At 45.3% G+C, this 21,438-nt stretch overlaps 1 protein-coding gene across 1 annotated transcript in view; it reads right to left on the bottom strand.

Moving 5' to 3' along the window:
• The window catches only part of GABRA5 (gamma-aminobutyric acid type A receptor subunit alpha5), a 252,432-nt gene that overhangs the window by 154,847 nt on the left and 76,147 nt on the right, over positions 1-21,438 (bottom strand). The window contains exons 9-10 of the mRNA XM_066588715.1: positions 15,383-15,450; positions 5,770-5,990 (exon numbers count right to left, since the gene is read on the bottom strand). Coding sequence (XP_066444812.1) covers positions 5,770-5,990; positions 15,383-15,450 — 289 coding nt within the window. The remainder of the gene's footprint in view (positions 1-5,769; positions 5,991-15,382; positions 15,451-21,438) is intronic.

Below are 21,438 nucleotides of genomic sequence, written 5' to 3'. Positions count from 1 at the left end.
GACAGTGGATTCTTTCGTCCCCATTGCAGACCCCTCATCACTGAACACTGTGACAGTCCTGTCACAGTGTTCAGTGTTGATGGGAGTCCCCGCGGTAATAAACGGACATCACACAATGTCTTTACATGCAGCATGGACCTTACCTGCTCGCATTATAGGCACACATGTCCTATCTTTTGCAGGTGTGAGTATTTTGTACCTCTAAAAAATGGACATGTGAACACATAGGAAACCAATGGCTCTAATAGACGCAATTTTGTTGCGCACATAGATGCACAAAAAAAGTGCTCGTTTGACCGCAACCTTAGGGTGCAGTCAGACAAGTGTTTTGCTGTACGCACCTATATGCGCCAAAAAAGCGTGTCTATTAAAACCATTGTTTCCCTATGAAGTGCTCATATGTCCGTTTTTTAGATGCGCAAAATCTTTGCACCTGCAAAAGATAGGACACGCGTGCCTTAAATGCGCATAAGGACTTGATAAGATCCATGCTGCGCATAAAGACAGAGGTGACGGGGATGAGGGAGCTCCCAGAGGGTTCAGTTAATCCCCACGTGGAGCCCCCTCATCACTGAACAATGTGACAGCATTGTCACAGTGTTTAGTGATGAGGGGTCTGCAGTGGGGATGAAAGAATCTTGGGTTACAGCTGTCACTGCTACCCCATAGCTTTCAATGGTGCCGGCACTTCTGTTATTCGAGTTGAGCTTTTCGTAAAATTCGAGAGCTCTATTCGAGTAACAAACCCCATTGACTTCAATGGGAGACTCGAGCATTTCTGTATGGGACCTGCCGATTGCCGAGCTTTTTTTTGTTCCCTCTCTCTCTCTCTCCTCCCCCCCCCCCCCCCCCAAACCAGCCACAAACTACCATTGATATGCGCAGCGTCACAGTGGGCAGGGGCCAAAACTGTTGTGGGATCGAACACGACGTGATGGTCGCTCGAGTAGCGAGTGCCATCGAGTATGCTAATACTCGAATGAGCATCCTGCTCGGCAGAGTAAGTTCCCTCAACTCTAGTGTTTAATATTGCATTACAGTACAATCCAAACGAAAGAAATTTGAAGAAATATCATCCACATGCTACAAAAAAAATGCAATTTATACTGCGGATTGGTTTAGGATTTATAGCAGATGTTCCTCATTGAGTTAGAAGGGGGAGTTAAAATACGCAAAACATGCGAACAGTTGCAGATTTTGCCATAAATTACCTACAAGCTGTAACAAAATTCACAGGTAGGGTCTTGTAAAATAGAAAAAAAGCTGTAAAATCAGTTTTAGAAAATCATCCATTTTCTCCATCATCTCTCCACTCCCATGCAGAGGCTTGTGTGGTCCCCGCCGCTCTTTGCATCCTGACCTCCAGTGATGTAGTATAAGAACATAACTACTGCAGTGGTTACACGAGTGGAGACTTCATTGCTGGAGGTCAGGAGAGCATGTGAGTGAGATGTAGATAGAGAGGATGAGTGTACTTTATTATTTAAAAGCAATGAAAGCAGGAAATTTGCAAATGTACATCAAATGGCGCAGATATGCCACTGCAGAAATCTCAGCCGATTTCTGCTGAAAATCCAGATTAAATGTCAACATCAAATTCACCTTACATTACATCTTCCCAGTTTTATTATAATTTCATGGTGTGAAGTTATTGCGAATTAAATATTTTACCTTCCTCAAGCCCGCAAATATTCTATAGCGATCTGCACACACAATATCTAAGCTGTATTATTGTGAGCAGCCTCTAAACTGAATCCATTAATACGGAGCAATCTCACAAATTTTTCAGTGCATTCAATTTGCTTTATGTCACTCATTTTACACTTGATCATCCTTTGGAGCAATTTGTGGATATAGCTTGTTAATTTTACTGCTTGGTAATTGCCACAACTGCATTGTAAATGTCCTTACTATTGCCTCAGAGTAACAATGATGTTCTAATTGTAAAGTATCCACTGGACATTTGTTCACTGTCTACATTGTTACCGAAGTGGAGATTAGTGGCAAATTATGTCTAATGGAAGATAAATAAAGATGCAGAAACTGACTATTAACTCATTTCTAAATCTATATATTTCACATTGCATTTGTCAGCATACATGTTGTACTCTTATGACTCACATACAGTTTTTAAAGAGGTTGTCTGAGATCTTTTTTTCTTTAAAAAACAGCTCCCCCTGCCATAAGACAAGAACAAGGCATATACCCACCTCCCCCATTGTGTCCCACACCACCGCTTGGTCCTCACTCTTGTTGTTTGTTTAGATGCTGCAGTACTGCCTCTTTATGGGGGGAGCACCACTCAATCGCCGAGCTCTATCATTGGCTGCAGCAGCCTGTGATCTCCCATAAACTGCCTGTGGCAGACTGTAAACATGATGTCACAATGAGAGGTGGATATATGCCTATTTCTTGTTTTACGGCGCGCGCGGGGGGGATGATACTACAGCATTGATCTTATAATACTCAGCACTTACTGATATGTTTAATTATGTTTTACAGTTACATATGATAAGCTATTAAATGGTACATATGTTATTTAAATATTTTTAAAATGAATAAGAGAGAACAAGTCATCACAGGCAAGTTAAATCTGCTATACCTGTATCATTGTAAATCCAGGTAAACCCAATAGGCACTATTCATACAATTTTTTATGTTATTGTATTCAATAATTTTGTGTAGATTTGTTTCAATTAAAGGAGCTTTCCTATAATTAAATGTTACAATACATTTTTTTGTTAGATTTTGAAAAACATGTATTTGTTTAGCAGGGTCTGATCTGTGGACTATAAGAGTTTAGGGGTCTGCATTTGTTTAGATGGTTTGGTCTAGGCCCTGTATTTATTCTGATGTTTGGTCAGGGGTCTGTATTTATTCCAGGATCTGGTCTGGGGTCTGAATTCATTTGTGTTGCTATAGTGATTGTGGAAGTTCTGCAGAAGCAAGGAATCAAAGATGTCCTGGCAGCACACTCAGTAGAAATTATCATGGAGGTCTGGACCATATGGGGATGAAAGGGAAAGAGACCAACAACAATAACTAAAGTTGTTACCTGGAATTTATAGCAAATTTATCCCCTCTCCTGAAATATCTTATTCAATGCTAGTATTTCACAAAAAGGATACAAAGAGTCTCTAGGGATTCCATACTTAATTGACAACTAGGTGTTACTTTTCCTCTTATTAAAGGCATGGGTTTCTACACTATCTAATACTGACAGAGAGGATTTGACAGTTAGGGTGTAGGGGCACAGTTGTTTAGCAATGAGAATGGTAACATCCAGTTGTCAATGCTAGCACAAAAAGTTGGTATTGAAAATAGACATGGTGTAGCAAGGCTTTGAGGGGTTAGGAGGAGCAAGTTTGGGAAGCAGTTTGGGGTCTATGGTATAGTTAATCCACTACCTAAATCCCTGTAGTTGTAGAGGTGCTTTGTGCATAGCCTGAAAAATCCCCCCTCTCCTGCTCTCAGAGTTCAGTATGAGCAAGAGAAAGGCGAGTATTCTAGCTATGCAAGGAGCCATGCCGTGTCAGACAGCAGTGGCTGCATGACTGATAAAGCTTGACCTACATTCACCAATGACTGGTGTTATACCACTGGAGGTGATGCTGCCTATATAGGACTGTTGTCCCCATTGCTTTCATAAATCGACTAGTGGCCCTACCAGTGCTTTCACTCTTTAATCTATGAGGCCTTCTCTTACTTAATGTCATGGGAAGAAAACCTTTTGCATTGATTAATTTAGTCTACCTATCTATATTAAGAAGAAACACAAATTATTGCAGTTTTCACTCAGATCACTGAATTTCACCTACAAGCTGACACTTTTTATATTGTGGAGATCACATTTCATCAATCATTTTGTTGTCCTCACAGGCAAAATTAGAATGAAAATTAACATCTATATTATAAAGCTGGTAGAAGATAACACAGGATCCACCACTGATGATAGGTGATGGCTGCAGCTCAAAACCACCCTGCACATTGACCTCTGCATATCACAGAGCCTAGATCATTCTTCCATAGAAGTCAATGAGCCATCTCCAGACCATAGTTTCCTATATCCACGTGGCAAATCTGAGAATGCTATTAACCCATTAAGGTCCAGGCGCTGTAAATTTATGGTGCCTGGTCCCGAGCTTAAAGCCCAGACGTATGTAAAATTATGGAATTAATCAGAAGAAGGCGAATTGACAGCTTTTAGTCACAGCTGATAACCCGGAGGAGGAGGAAATGGGTTTTAACTAGAGATGAGCAAACCTACTCGGCCACGCCCCTTTTTCGCCCGAGCACCGCGATTTTCGAGTATTTCCGTACTCAGGTGAAAAGATTCGGGGGGCGCCGTGGGTGAGCGGGGATTGCAGCGGGGAGTGGGGGGGAGAGGGTGAGAGAGAGGGCTGCCCCCTGTTCCCCGCTGCTACCCCCCGCTCCGCCACGCCTCCCCCCGCCCCCCGAATACAGAAGTACTCGAAAATCGCGGTGCTCGATCGAGTAATTACTCGAAACGAGTATACTCGCTCATCTCTAGTTTTAACCCTTTCTGCCTCCTCCTTTCTTTAGTACACAGCACTCAATGAGCGATATGTACTAAAAAGTTAAAGTGGAAATGTTTCTCTACTACGGGAGCCCGGGGTTCATGTGACCACCGGAATTCCCTGCTGCAGCAGGATCCTAGAAGACCCTGGCCAGCTCTGCCAGTGACTAATGTCACTGCAGGGTTTTTTTCCCAAGGTAACTGGAGCTCCTATGGATGCCCCAGCTACAGTGAAAAAATGTCAAATAAAAGAAAAAAAACATGTGAATGTCCACCAGAGGTCTTACATGGGGCATAGATAGTAAAAAAGTAATTACATAAATAAATAAAAATTACAGAATGAAACAACAATATATACAGAAAATAATCCAAAGCCGACACCAGCCAAAACCATCGCTATATGTGCGCTGTAATCCAAAACCATACATATTATATATCAAAACGTCCGAAACAAAATGAGGAACCCATTCTCATACTTTATTTTAGCGTAAATATACTAATTTAATAAAAATAACTATGAATGTTAAAAAAATCTTTTTTTTTTGTTTTTACCTCCATTAAGCTAAAATTAAACTAAAAAACGGGGGAAAAGTCAGTGAAAAAGATATTTAAAAAATAGCTGTATATGTCATGGAAAGAAAACACAGCAAAAATAATTTTGGTAACTAAAGAAAAAAAATAGGGCAGTAAAACTACCACCTGTCTAAAATCCCTAAAAAGTGTCTGGTCCTTAAGGTACAAAACAACTTGGTCCTTAAGGTGTTAACAGAGCAGCAACTCAGGCAAGATAGCTGCACTTCAGAAAATATTTCAAAAATATGAAAGCATTAGAAAAAAGATTATCTTTCTATAAGTAGTTTAATAAAATAATATAATGGAAGTGATCCATTTCTATCCATTATTGTTAACAATCAGCTGTAAATTTTCAGTCTTGTATAATGTAGAGAAGGAGTAATATTTTGCTGTGTTGTTTCCACCATGGGCACTAACATGGTTCAAAGCTCTGCTTTAAAAATCCAGTATTTGCCCTTGATTTGAGCCTTCATCTTACATTCAGCGATTGCCAATCCTTATACTGACTATACTTTGCCCCTTCTTGAATTTCCTCAAGACTATACTAGACTATAGTCTAACCAAGAGTTTTAATAACGGAATGCCACACTTTCCTATATTGGGCAATTATCCCTTTTCATAGTTTACAAGCCATAAATTGTACCGGTAGTTGATCTTACCTCATTGTGTATAGCAGTGTGCCATCATCTTCGAGGCGTAGCAGTTTGTTGGGGGTCGTTATGTTGTGAGCAATTGATTTTTTACCATTATGGAAAAAAGTGTCAGGTGTCCAGATTTTACTGGCCAGTAAGTTGTTAAGAGGAAGACGTTGCATAGGTCCTTGAAAACTAAGTCTTTCATCTTTCCAGCTCTGGCGGAAAAATACATCAATGGTATATTCCTGAAAAACAATGTCAAAGGTTTTAACTTTTCTACTTATTATCAATGTTAGCTAATATACAAGGTGTCTCAAAAGTAAGGAAATGTACACATAAAATGTAAATAGTTTTGGACACAAAATGGTAGAGAATTTCACCACAAAAACGATGGTGCCCTTCAAGTTCATGCAACTTCATTTGTTCTTGTGTTAAAATAGTGATTTTTCTTCTGTACCCACAATGTGAATGATGGAGCTATCCATGTAGAGATCTTCCTAATTTCTGGGTTTAAGAAGCATATGTGTCAATGCAGAAGATTTCAAGCAATGCCACCCAAACAGGCTTTCCATTCCCCACATTGCAGTTACCAATTAACCGAAAACCGGACAACCAAAAACAGCTATGGATGTAGCAACTGCTCTTTTGGCTTCATTTAGTAAGACACAGCATGCAGCACTTTCTGTCTATCTCAGGAATGAGTGGTTGCCAGTGACTCAATTCAACAAACTTTGTCTACACTTTTGAAATTCATATGCTCTAAAACCTGAATGAGAACGATCCAGACTGTCAGATTGAATTTGCAGAATCAGCGACACAACAACTTTAGATAAACCCTTGTTTCCCTATTAGATATTATTTAGTGATAAAGCAGATTTAGCAGGAAGTTTGGCAACTGCCCTGTGGGTAATGGCAGGCCTGTTTGGGTGGCATTGGTCAAAATCTTCTATGAAGACAAGTGTGCTTTGTTCACCAGGAACAACGAAGATCTCAACATGTTTTGCTTAGGATAACATCATGATTCATATCGCCTCTACATAGGAAAAAGCAATGTTTTAACATGTTAGTAGACAGCCCAAATGCGCTCAGACCAGAAAAAGTCCAGAGGATCAGAGGGTACTCACTCAGGAGAGGGGAGAATACCCAGCCGATTACTGAGTACAGACTTGCCCCTAGGAATCCTGGATGGCCTTATACAAAAGCAAGCTGAGCAGACTGATATATACTGTAGTTTTCTGGAATAAGAATCAATATAACTTGTATTTTATTCAGTTAAATTCCTGATTAGAGCAAAGTTAGATGAGCGTTTTTTGCGTGCACCTATGAGTGCAACAAAAGCACGTCTGATAGAACCATTGGTTCCCTATGCAGTGTTCACATGTCCATGTTTTACAGGCGCAAAATACTCACCCCTGCAAAAGATAGGACATCTGTGCAGTGGCAAGGTCCATGCTGCACGCAAAATATCTCCACGGGGAGTTCCCTCATCACTGAACACTGTGACAGCACTGTCACAGTGTTCATTGACAAGGGGACTCCCCACGGGCATGAAGGAATCCTCTGCCACGGCTGTGAGAGCTGTGGCAGAGGATTGCGATCTTCTCCTATTGCTTTCAACGGGGCTGCAGGCAACCCCCAAAATGATTTTCGGGGAAGGGCTTGAAATAGAAGCCCTTCCCTGAAAATTATCCCTAGCTGCTGTAAAAAATAAAACAATATATGCATCACTATTAGAGATGAGCAAACGTACTCGTCCGAGCTTGATGCTCGTTCGAGTATTAGGGTGTTCGAGATGCTCGTTACTCGAGACGAGCACCACGCGATGTTCGAGTTACTTTCATCTCTGAGACATTAGCGCGCTTTTCTGGCCAATAGAAAGACAGGGAAGGCATTACAACTTCCCCCTGCGACGTTCAAGCCCTATGCCACCCCCCTGCAGTGAGTGGCTGGCGAGATCAAGTGTCACCCGAGTATTTAAATCTGCCCCGCCCACGGCTCGCCACAGATGCGTTCTGACAGAGATCAGGGAAAGTGCTGTCTTGCTGGAGTTGCTATAGGGAGAGTGTTAGGAGTATTTTAGGCTTCAAGAACCCCAACGGTCCTTCTTAGGGCCACATCTAACCGTGTGCAGTAGTGTGGAGGCTGCTTTTTGCAGTGTTGCACTTTTTTTTTTTTTTGTATATCGGGCGTGCAGAGCATTGCGTCCTCAGTCTGCAGTCCTTGTACATAGTATAGGGCCAGTACTGGTGAGGCAGGGAAAGAGATATACTGTCTATATATAGGCAGTGGGCTTTTTCAAACAAATTTGGGAAAAATACTATCTTTGGGCTGCCTGTGATCGTCTTGAGTGTACTGCGTCTCTGCTGGGGGTAGTAGTCCTAATTATTACGCAGCTAAGTGTTACAGCAGGCATGCGCAAAATTCTTTCCTGGCTCTGCATTGCCCGTTACATCACCGCCGTCATCCCGTCCAGAGGGAAACAGTCTGCAGTCCTTGTACATCGTATAGGGCCAGTACTGGTGAGGCAGGGAAAGAGATATACTGTCTATATAGGCAGTGGGCTTTTTCAAACAAATTTGGGAAAAATACTATCTTTGGGCTGTCTGTGATTGTCTTGAGTGTACTGCATCTCTGCTGGGGGTAGTAGTCCTAATTATTACGCAGCTAAGTGTTACAGCAGGCTTGCGCAAAATTCTTTCCTGGCTCTGCGTTGCCCGTTACATCACCGCCGTCATCCCGTCCAGGGGGAAACAGTATACATATATACGCTGCCTACAGTATCTGTCTGCTGTCTCAGCTCAGCCTTTAAAAAAATAGAAGCAAAATACTTAAGGCCTACTAGTGGCCTTTGGACACTTGACTGCTTCTGCGCTGTGAATTCCACTAGCTCAGTCATACGCACCTACGTCTCACTACAGGCTTGCACAAAATTCTTTCCTGGCTCTGCTGTACGTTCCATAAGCGAAGTCAGCCTCCAACCACAGGCCAATAAGCGGCACATTTAATTACAGCGTTCTGTTTCTGCACTACTGGTAATACACCATGCTGAGGGGTAGGGGTAGGCCTAGAGGATGTGGACGCGGGCGAGGACGCGGAGGCCCAAGTCAGGGTGTGGGCACAGGCCGAGCTCCTGATCCAGGTGTATCGCAGCCGACTGCTGCGGGATTAGGAGAGAGGCACGTTTCTGGCGGCCCGAGATTAATCTCACAATTAATGGGTCCACGTGGTAGACCTTTATTAGAAAATGAGCAGTGTGAGCAGGTCCTGTCGTGGATGGCAGAAAGTGCACCCAGCAATCTATCGACCACCCAGAGTTCTATGCCGTCCACTGCTGCAACTCTGAATCCTCTGGCTGCTGCTCCTCCTTCCTCCCAGCCTCCTCACTCCATTACAATGACACATTCTGAGGAGCAGGCAGACTCCCAGGAACTGTTCTCGGGCCCCTGCCCAGAATGGGCAGCAATGATTCCTCTCCCACCGGAGGAGTTTGTCGTCACCGATGCCCAACCTTTGTAAAGTTCCCGGGGGATGAGGCTGGGGACTTCCGGCAACTGTCTCAAGAGCTTTCAGTGGGTGAGGAGGACGACGACGATGGACACAGTTGTCTATCACTCAGGTAGTAGTAATTGCAGTAAGTCCGAGGGAGGAGCGCACAGAGGATTCAGAGGAAGAGCAGCAGGATGATGAGGTGACTGACCCCACCTGGTTTGCTAAGCCTACTGAGGACAGGTCTTCAGAGGGGGAGGCAAGTGCAGCAGCAGGGCAGGTTGGAAGAGGCAGTGCAGTGGCCAGGGGTAGAGGCAGGGCCAGACCAAATAATCCACCAACTGTTTCCCAAAGCGCCCCCTCGTGCCATGCCACCCTGCAGAGGCCGAGGTGCTCAAAGGTGTGGCAGTCTTTCACTGAGAGTGCAGACGACCGACGAACTGTGGTGTGCAAGGTTTGTCGCGCCAAGATCAACCGTGGAGCCACCACCACCAGCCTCACCACCACCACCAGCACAGACATATGATGGCCAAGCACCCCACAAGGTGGGACGAAGGCCGTTCACCGCCTCTGGTTTGCACCACTTCCTCTCCCCCTGTGCCCCAACCTGCCACTGAGATCCAAGCCCCCTCTCAGAACACAGGCACTACCGTCTCCCGGCCTGCACCCATACCCTCACCTCCGCTGTCCTCGGCCCCATCCAGCAATGTCTCTCAGCGCACCGTCCAGCCGTCGCTAGCGCAAGTGTTTGAGCGCAAGCACAAGTACGCAGCCACGCACCCGCACGCTCAAACGTTAAACGTGCACATAGCCAAATTGATCAGCCTAGAGATGCTGCCGTATAGGCTCGTGGAAACGGAGGCTTTCAAAAACATGATGGCGGCGGCCCCGCGCTACTCGGTTCCCAGTCGCCACTACTTTTCCCGATGTGCCGTCCCAGCCCTGCACGACCACGTCTCCCGCAACATTGTACACGCCCTCACCAACGCGGTTACTGCCTAGGTCCACTTAACAACGGACACGTGGACAAGCACAGGCTGGCAGGGCCACTATATCTCCCTGACGGCACATTGGGTGAATTTAGTGGAGGCTGGGACCGAGTCAGAGCCTGGGACCGCTCACGTCCTACCCACCCCCAGAATTGCGGGCCCCAGCTCGGTGCTGGTATCTGCGGCGGTGTATGCTTCCTCCACTAAACCACCCTCCTCCTCCTCCTACGCAACCTCTGTCTTGCAATCAAGATGTGTCAGCAGCAGCACGTCGCCAGCAGTCGGTGTCGCGCGGTGTGGTAGCACAGCGGTGGCCAAGCGTCAGCAGGCTGTGCTGAAACTACTCAGCTTAGGAGAGAAGAGGCACACGGCCCACAAACTGCTGCAGGGTCTGACAGAGCAGACCGACCGCTGGCTTTCGCCGCTGAGCCTCCAACCAGGCATGGTCGTGTGTGACAACGGCCGTAACCTGGTGGCGGCTCTGCAGCTCGGCAGCCTCACGCACGTGCCATGCCTGGCCCACGTCTTTAATTTGGTGGTTCAGCGCTTTCTGAAAAGCTACCCACGCTTGTCAGACCTGCTCGGAAAGGTGCGTCGGCTCAGCGCACATTTCCGCAAGTCCAAGACGGACGCTGCCACCCTGCGGACCCTGCAACATCGGTTTAATCTGCCAGTGCACCGACTGCTGTGCGACGTGCCCACATGGTGGAACTCTACGCTCCACATGTTGGCCAGGCTCTATGAGCAGCGTAGAGCTATAGTGGAATACCAACTCCAACATGGGCGGCGTAGTGGGAGTCAGCCTCCTCATTTCTTTACAGAAGAGTGGGCCTGGTTGGCAGACATCTGCCAAGTCCTTGGAAACTTTGAGGAGTCTACCCAGATGGTGAGCGGCGATGCTGCAATCATTAGCGTCACCATTCCTCTGCTATGCCTCTTGAGAAGTTCCCTGCAAAGCATAAAGGCAGACGCTTTGCGCTCGGAAACGGAGGTGGGGGAAGACAGTATGTCGCTGGATTGTCAGAGCACCCTTATGTCTATATCTCAGCGCGTTGAGGAGGAGGAGGAGGAGGAGGGGGAGGAGCATGAGGAGGAGGGGGAAGAGGCAGCTTGGCCCACTGCTGAGGGTACCCATGCTGCTTGCCTGTCATCCTTTCAGTGTGTATGGCCTGAGGAGGAGGAGGAGGAGGAGGATCCTGAAAGTGATCTTCCGAGTGAGGACAGCCATGTGTTGCGTACAGGTACCCTGGCACACATGGCTGACTTCATGTTAGGATGCCTTTCTCGTGACCCTCGCGTTACACGCATTCTGGCTACTACGGATTACTGGGTGTACACACTGCTCGATCCACGGTATAAGGAGAACCTTTCCACTCTCATACCCGAAGAGGAAAGGGGTTCGAAAGTAATGCTATACCACAGGACCCTGGCGGACAAACTGATGGTAAAATTCCCATCCGACAGTGCTAGTGGCAGAAGGCGCAGTTCCGAGGGCCAGGTAGCAGGGGAGGCGTGGAGATCAGGCAGCATGTACAGCACAGGCAGGGGAACACTGTCCAAGGCCTTTGACAGTTTTATGGCTCCCCAGCAAGACTGTGTCACCGCTCCCCAGTCAAGGCTGAGTCGGCGGGAGCACTGTAAAAGGATGATGAGGGAGTACGTAGCCGATCGCACGACCGTCCTCCGTGACGCCTCTGCCCCCTACAACTACTGGGTGTCGAAGCTGGACACGTGGCCTGAACTCGCGCTGTATGCCCTGGAGGTGCTTGCTTGTCCTGCGGCTAACGTCTTGTCAGAGAGGGTGTTTAGTGCGGCTGGGGGAATCATCACGGATAAGCATACCCGCCTGTCAACTGACAGTGCCGACAGGCTTACAATCATAAAGATGAACAAAGCCTGGATTTCCCCAGAGTTCTCTTCTCCACCAGCGGACAGCAGCGATACCTAAACAATATGTAGGCTGCACCCGCGGATGGAAACATCGTTCTCTATCACCATCAAAAACGGGGACCTTTTAGCTTCATCAATCTGTGTATTATATTCATCCTCCTCCTCCTGCTCCTCCTCCTGAAACCTCACGTAATAACACCGAACGAGCAATTTTTCTTAGGCCCACAAGGCTCAGTCATATAACTTTTGTAAACAATGTTTATACGTTTCAATTCTCAATTCAATAAGGCGTTGAAACTTGCACCTGAACCAATTTTTATTTGAACTGGGCTGCCTACAGGCCTAGTTACAAATTAAGCCACATTAACCAAAGCGATTAATGGGATTCACCCGCCTTCTTGGTTGGGCATGGGCAATTTTTCTGAAGTACATTTGTACTGTTGGTACACCAATTTTTTGGGCCCTCGCCTACAGTGTAATCCTACTAATTTTTAGCCCACCTGCATTAAAGCTGACGTTACCTCAGCTGTGATGGGCACTGCAATGGGATATATTTATGTACCGCCGGTGGCTTCCTGGGACCCACCTATGCTGTCGGTCCACACGCAGTTGTAGCTCTATGTGTCCACTTCAAAAGAACCCCAGTCTGACTGGGGCATGCAGTGTGGGCCGAAGCCCACCTGCATTAAACCTGATGTTACCTCAGCTGTGATGGACACTGCAATGGGATATATTTATGTACCGCCGGTGGCTTCCTGGGACCCACCCATGCTGTCGGTCCACACGGAGTTGTAACTCCATGTGTCCACTTCTAAAGAACCCCAGTCTGACTGGGGCATGCAGTGTGGGCCGAAGCCCACCTGCATTAAAGCTGACGTTACGTCAGCTGTGATGGGCACTGCAATGAGATATATTTATGTATCGCCGGTGGGTTCCAGGGAGCCACCCATGCTGTCAGTCCACACGGAGTTGTAACTCCATGTGTCCACTTCTAAAGAACCCTAGTCTGACTGGGGCATGCAGTGTGGGCCGAAGCCCACCTGCAATAAAGCTGACGTTACCTCAGCTGTGATGGGCACTGCAATGGGATATATTTTTGTACCGCCGGTGGGTTCCAGGGAGCCACCCATGCTGTCGGTCCACACAGAGTTGTAACTCCATGTGTCCACTTCTAAAGAACCCCAGTCTGACTGGGGCATGCAGTGTGGGCCGAAGCCCACCTGCATTAAACCTGACGTTACCTCAGCTGTGATGGGCACTGCAATGGGATATATTTATGTACCGCCGGTGGCTTCCTGGGACCCACCTATGCTGTCGGTCCACACGCAGTTGTAGCTCCATGTGTCCACTTCAAAAGAACCCCAGTCTGACTGGGGCATGCAGTGTGGGCCGAAGCCCACCTGCATTAAACCTGATGTTACCTCAGCTGTGATGGGCACTGCAATGGGATATATTTATGTACAGCCGGTGGGTTCCAGGGAGCCACCCATGCTGTGGGTGCACACGGAATTCCCATTGCGGAGTTGTACCTGCCTGTGACTATTTATAAAAAACCCCGGTCTGACTGGGGCAGGCAGACACCTTGACAGAATGAATAGTGTGTGGCACATGGGTTGCCCATTGCTATGCCAACGTGTGCAGCTCCTGATGGAGGTGGCACAGGATTGAATTTCTCATTGCTTCTGTACAGCATTATGGGCTATCGCCCCGCCCCTTTTAAAGAGGGTCGCTGCCTGGCCGTGCCAACCCTCTGCAGTGTGTGCCTGCGGTTCCTCCTCATGGCAGACGCACTTATAAATAGACATGAGGGTGGTGTGGCTATGAGGCCAGCGTGTGGCATGAGGGCAGCTGAAGGCTGCGCAGGGACACTTTGGTGTGCACTGTGGACACGGGGTCGTGCGGGGGGGGGGGGGTGGCATGTATGTAACCCAGGAGAAGTGGCAGCGGAGTGTCATGCAGGCAGTGATTGTGCTTTGTTGGAGGTAGTGTGGTGCTTAGCTAAGGTATGCCTTGCTAATGAGGATTTTTCAGAAGTTAAAATTGTTGGGAGGGGGGGGCACTCTTGCCGCTATTGTGGCTTAATAGTGGGACCTGGGAACTTGAGATGCAGCCCAACATGTAGCCCCTCGCCTGCCCTATCCGTTGCTGTGTCGTTCCCATCACTTTCTTGAATTGCCCAGATTTTCAAAAAAGGAAAACCTTAGCGAGCATCGGCGATATACAAAAATGCTTGAGCCGCCCATTGACTTCAATGGGGGTTCGTTACTCGAAACGAACCCTCGAGCATCGTGAAAAGTTCGTCTCGAGTAACGAGCACCCGAGCATTTTAGTGCTCGCTCATCTCTAATCACTATTGAATGACAGCTGCGCGCTGCCTGTGATTGGTCACAGCGCTCAGCCATTCATTGAATTCAATGAATGGCTGAGTGCTGCCTGTGATTGGTCACAGCGTTCAGCCAATCAGAGTATACAATCTCCCTTTGTTTGTGTACAGAGTAATAGGTGAAGCTAGATGTGAGCCCCAATGAGCACAGAAAATATAAAGTGATGTAAAGCAATGTATAATATCTATGTGCTATATACTTAAAAGTGAATAGTACACAACACAGGGAGAACATACAAACTGCATGCAGATGGAGAAGAATATACATAAAGAGAACATCCATCCAGATGTTGTCCTTGGACATATTTGAACCTAGAACTCCAGCACTGCAAGGCAGCATTTGTACCAACACTAGTTCTTTCTTCTCCAATGGAGGAGGAGAATATGGAGACGAATAAACACAAAAAGAACATAAAAAACGTGCACAGCTTAGAAGGAACATTGGTTATACGTGTATACCTAGTCATCGGCACTAATGAGCAGGTGCTGAAGTGTTAGATTGTGACAATCAGTCCCTCTCCCTTATGTCCTTCCAACCCAATGTTTTCCTTAGCTGGTGTCCTAGGATCAAATCTGTCCAAGGACAATATCTTCATGGTGTTTTTATGTGTTTTTCTCCTCCTTCATAATCATCAGGTACCTTCTGGAGGTCAAATTAGTGAAACTGATTTTTACTCCCATTAACATTAATTAGGTTGTCACAATTCCTGATTATTTTTGGAAAATCAGGCCGATCTGATTTTTCCAATAAATGCTCATCACTACCTGTCCATTCAGAAAATGCCTGAATATCAGACCTGAATATCAGAAACATAAGAAAGTATTATATTATATGGCTTAATTATAATTATCATAGTATGAATTCCTTCTTTGTTCTTGTATAACTTACCATTTCTGTATCTGATACTGGTCCAAAGCTTGTAACATAAATGTCTGTTTTAACTTGAGTAATTCTTTCTGAAATAAATAAATAAAATACTGTGATTCTTTATGGCCAATATTTATATGCATAGAAGAAACATTTAAAGGGCATTTTGGTAATACCTGTGTTCATGTCATACTGTTACATGCAATGTTCTCTCTAAGCTGTGCCCTTTGGAACTGAAAGAATTAAAAGTTCCGGACTTTGTAAAAAAAACCTGCTACTGGGCTTGTACATTAATATTAGAGATGAGCGAGTATAGTCGTTTTGAGTAATTACTCGATCGAGCACCGCGATTTTCGAGTACTTCTGTACTCGGGTAAAAAAAGATTTGGGGGGCGCTGGGGGGCGGGGGGAGGCGTGGCGGAGCGGGGGGTAGCAGCGGGGAACAGGGGGGAGCCCTCTCTCTCTCCCCCTCCCCCCCACTCCCCGCTGCATCCCCCCACTCCCCCACGGCGCCCCCCGAATCTTTTCCCCCGAGTACGGAAGTACTCGAAAATCGCGGCGCTCGAGCGAAAAAAGGGCGTGGTCGAGTAGGTTCGCTCATCTCTAATTAGGATATTTTAATTTGGGTAGTCGTACTAGGAGCTAGGATATAGGAAAGCTCAGAGTTGGGTTTAGAAAAGTACAATTCTTGGGTTATTCAATGGACGTTGATTAAGATTTAGCAGTCTAATGAGGAATTTATCACTTCTGGTATCTAATCAATAGGCTGGATTCTGACGTAATAGGTGATATATTAAATGCTATATATTGAAAAAATATAGTTTTGTCAGGAAAATTGTTTATTTCTGGTTTTGTTAAAACAAAAATGTTTTCAATAAAAATTAATTATGCATAAAATGTGAATCTGAATTTCATTGTGATACTGTGAAATAATAACTATTTACTGTGCCTATCTCATATTGTTTGCAGTATTATAAAGAGCTGCACACATTGATTTACAATGGAAATAGACATAAATATAATGAAGATTTCAGTTTCAGAATATGTGTTACATTATTTCAATTTTGCCTAAAATATGTTGATTTTGTCTAGATTTCTGTGACATAGGCCGCCTGCAGACGAGCGGGTCGGATCCGGCAGCGAGAATTCTCGCCGCGGGAGCCGACCCGAGAGCCTGCAGAGACAAGCGCGTACTCACCCGCGCCTGGCGGCCCCGGCTCTTTCATGTGCCGGCTGCCGCGCAGCCGGCGCATGCGCAGACCGGAGCCGGCGGCCGGGTGAGTGCGTGCCCCGCACAAAAATAGGACATGCCGCGGTTTGTTTGCCGCGCGAGATTTCGTGCGGCCAAACCGCGGCCGTCTGCATAGGAGTGCGTATTGTAATGCACTCCTATGCAAACTTTCAGTGGCGGAAATCCCGCGGGAAATACCGCCGCGGGATTTCTGCCCGTGTGCAGGCGGCCTAATTAATATGTTATTTCAACTAATTTCCTGAACATACAGCTGAGGGAACAGTGCTTACATGCGAATACCTAGTAATTGGCAGTGGTGAGCAATTGACGCAGCATTAGCTTGTGGCTCTCTGCTCCTCTCTCCCATATCCTTCCAACTCAATTCTTCCTTTGCTAAGTGCATTGAATTATCATCCTTTACCAGCAGGGCATAGGCTAATAGGCAACTTCACCAGCATGTGATATTGTATCTATTACAGTTCTCATTCATTTCCACTCAAGTAGCTGGTCTGCATATGGTTATGGTACCGATCGTATGTAACATATGTATGAACTCTTTGTCTTTTGTGCTGTTTTACTAATTCATTACAAGCGTTGTATTTTGTTGTATTTAATATGTGGGATTTTTACATTGTTCTAAGGGTAAAACCATGTTGAATACATATTGCACAAGTGAGGAAGCAGGATGTCTTACCCCACAGAGGATAGCAGCAGGATCTAACAACATGGAAATAAAAAATTGATAACTTTATAAACCCCGTACGACGTCTGACAATTATAAAAGTAACAGAGAGTTTGCACTGCAGATTAGCTGCTCTAGTACCTCATCAGATATGTCATTCAAGAAACTACCTTACAAGAACTAAAAATGTATTTTTAAAAGAAATATATCATATTCAGTGAAAAACTCTAATACCAAAAGAGGACAGCTGCAAAATCGAATGGTCATAGAAAAATGTAACAGCTGCAAAAACTAATGGCTGTTGCAATCTATGCTGATATCATAGCTGAATAAGAGCTAAATAGAGCACTGTACATACACTATTAGAATGATCGTGCTATCTAAATAGCATAGAGCCTTATAGCCAGCTAAATTAATAGCATAGGGGGCTGGATGTTCATTTGGCAGCTGATTTCTTTTTTAGAGGGGATTTAACTACAGTAAGATTAAAGAGCGGTGGAACAAGATGGAAAATAGTGGAACACAACTTAAGGGATACAATAAAATCTTAAAGGTGGATATAAAAGAAACTGAAAACATGTATAAAAATCTACTGGCCAAAGGAAAAGAAATGGAAGATAGAAAGAAAAAACAATGTTGGTGGGGTTCCTGGAGGGTACAGAATGTTTTCTGTGTGTATGTATTATCCAATATTAGATGTGGAAAGTTCTCTTGCCTATGGGGGAATGTGGAAGACTATACTTTAGCAATATTGGTGCTTGGAAAGGGGGAATGCTTTGAATAAATAATTTCCTTTAAATGTTCTTTCTTTTTCAAAAAAAATGTAGAAAGAAGGCTAGTGTCACAGCGCTGCTGGTTATCAAGGCACCGACGGGCAACAAGTGTATGAATGGGTCCAGTATGATGTGCTTGACGGCACATGTGCCGATGGAGAAACATCTCACTTCCATTTTAAAGCTGATAGGCTGGCTGAGCTGTTTTCGGGCTACGTCTGTCTGATTCTCTCTCTGGTTCTAACTTTTGCCTCTCTCAGCTTGCTTATTTGTTCATTCAGGCCTGCCTGTCCTCAGATATCCCTTCTTCTACATATAACATCTCAGGATGTACAGGGAATCAATATGATTCCAGATATGGGGTCACCCTTTTCAGGATGGGTGCTCCGCTTTATTGGCAGGCCCAATTGGGGCAGAGTAAGGAAAGACCCTAGGCCTTACCTCCATTTCTATCACCATGAGTTTTGTTTTCTTGGGCATTTAGCTACCCTTAAATCCATGTTCTCTACATAATTTAACCTGTCCCTGTCCACTATTTATAGAATGGACGTGACAGCTTACCCTTAGAAGTCCTTACCCTTTTTCAATACAGATAGGATAGCACTGCTATTGCTTCCATATCTGGTATACATTCTGTACAGCTCTTCAGTTTGTCTCTGCAAATAGTGTAGATGGCATTTGAAAACCTTTTTGTAATATAATTTTGGGTGGACAAGAAGCCATGGGTTAAACAAAAGCTATTACAAACTGACTCTAGTAAATGTGGGTTATCAGACCCTAATGTTAAACATTATTTTCTGTCCAGTCAATTAAAATGTACTTGGATGGAGAATTTTGTTGTTAATAAACACGTAAGGGGGGATGAGAAAGCTGATCTAGTGAAGTTGGGTAAATGCTACAGCCTCTAGAGTTCAGTTAAAGAGATGAAGTAGAGTGTTAATGTTTATTGACAGAAGCAATGTAAATGTTAATGCTTTTTAGGAGTTAAAGTGTCTCAAGTTAAAGTGTCGTTAATAGCTTCTCTAAGATCATTACTGATGTCTCTCCTCTTTGTGTTAACATATGCCTGAATGCTGCAAACCAGCAAATTGCTAAAACTTATGCTTTTATAGAGGTGGTCACACTTGCAGATAATTAGAGATGAGCGAGTATACTCACTAAGGGACATTACTCGAGCGAGTAGTGCCTTAGCCGAGTATCTCCCCGCTCGTCTCTAAAGATTCGGGGGCCGGCGTGGGTGACAGGTGAGTTGCGGCGGGGAGCGGAGTGGAACGGGGGGGGGGGGGAGAGGGAGAGAGAGATCTCCCCTCCTTTCCTCTCCGCTCTCCCCCGCCGCTCCCCGCCCCTCGCCGGCCCCCGAATCTTTAGAGATGAGCGGGTAGAAACTCGGCTAAGGCACTACTCGCTCGAGTAATGTGCCTTAGCGAGTATACTCGCTCATCTCTACTGATAATCAATTGATCAAGAAAATTTGAATAGTAGCACCTGCCTACCACTTACTCTCTTAATTCCAATAGAAGCAGTAAGGATGCGCTTAATTTTTCACACACTGTTCTGCACTTTCGTCTAGTTTTGTAAAATAAATAATGAAATGGGGTAATTAAAAAAGATAAAATAAATCTTGTATAGTGCCCAATTATTCCGCAGCACTTTCAGGTAATTTATTTATTACCCTCCCATCAAGCTAGGTACTCATTTTAGCGACCTCAGAGTCAACCTTGAGCCAGCTACCTAAACCAGGTGGGGATTTAACTCGCAACCTTCAGGCCCTCAGTGGGAGCCTAGAACTGCATTTCTGTTGCCCTAACACTCTGCTCCACACAAGGCACCGATTTGTCATCTCACGTTGTATATACCTAATTTTAAGACCTTCTGAGGACCAGATTTTTTTCATTTTGTCTTGATACTGTGCACAAGCCCATAGAATTCAAAGAGGTTGTATCATACTTAGTTTCTCTCATGACTATATAGTACCCAAGGATTTCCAATAAATCACTAGTTTCTCATCCAGGGCTTTGCCTGAAAATAAAGAATATTGAGGAACTCCTTACATCATAGGGGTTCCTATAGAAAAATCACATATGAAGGCTAGTGTTACTGGCTACTAAGTTACTCAGTCACTAAACTTGTCAAACAATAATTATGGAAACCAGTTATGTAAAACATATCATTTGTACTTAAAAACAATATTATAGAAGACGCATGCCCATATAAATTATATAGAGAATGTAAGAAGTGGTGACCGAGTCCAGTGTTGCCTTTCCTCTGTATTTTGAGTTTAAGGCTATGTTTACATTAATATCATGGCTTCTCTGCTTATTCAATGGCCATAGCCCCTATGGTGGATTTATTTTGCAAAATATTCAAAGGGGACAGTTAGATCCAATTGACTTCTTTAGGCTTTAATATGGTCTTGTTGGGGTTCTGGATTTCTTGATGGCAAGAATAAAGCTGTAGAGTGAGCTATTCCCATTGTCAAAAATATCAGAAAGCTAGAGGGAAACCCCAATAGATTTCCAGAATGGAAGCGTGAACAGAGCCTGCAATGATTATGACGTATGCTGGTCATTCATTTACTTACATACTATTCTCTTAGGCACTGTTCACTAGAGATGAGCGAACATGTCCGTTACGGACACATCCGCACCCGGACACCGGCTTTGCCGAACACTGCATTGTTCGCGCGTAAAGGTCCGGGTGCCGCCGGGGGGCGGGGAGATGCGCGGCGGCGCGGGCGGCAGTAGCGGGGAACAGGGGGGAGCCCTCTCTCTCTCCCTCTCCCCCCCACTCCCCGCCGCACCCCCCCGCGCTGCCACGGCGGCCCCCGAACTTTTTCGCCCGAACACTGAAGTGTTCGCAAAGTTCGGTGTTCGGGCGAAAAAGGGGCGGGGCCGAACGTGTTCGCTCATCTCTACTGTTCACACATTACTAGGTCACTGAAGATTGACTTATAATGTGATCAATTGCATTCTAGTGCAGTGTACATTACTTTTATGAAAAAATATTGCTGCATGCAGGTTTGTGCTGCCCGTCAGATCTGTCAAGTCTACTAGAGAAAGCCCGCTATGGAGCTTCTGATGATAGTTTAAAAAGGGTCCTAATGTACCTTTACACATAAGTGCCCAACACTTCTCCCAATATCTATCACAATGCCTATCATCACGGTTTTACACAGGAACAATAGTAATTGGGCAAATAGAGGCAGCCATTCAGTTTTTGCATGCTTTTACACGGGACAATTAGCATTCAGGAGCATGGGGTTTTGAACAACCAGAAGAATAATCGTCCCGTGTAAAAGGGCCTTAATTTTGAGCGATAATCGTTACGTGTAAATGGGCCATTAACTGTAGTAAGCAAAAACATTGCTGGTTCAGACCAGGCATTGTTTTCC

Source organism: Eleutherodactylus coqui, chromosome 1, assembly GCF_035609145.1.
Source record: "Eleutherodactylus coqui strain aEleCoq1 chromosome 1, aEleCoq1.hap1, whole genome shotgun sequence".
Classification (NCBI taxonomy): Eukaryota; Metazoa; Chordata; class Amphibia; order Anura; family Eleutherodactylidae; genus Eleutherodactylus; species Eleutherodactylus coqui.
This window is presented reverse-complemented; position numbering and strand designations above follow the sequence as displayed.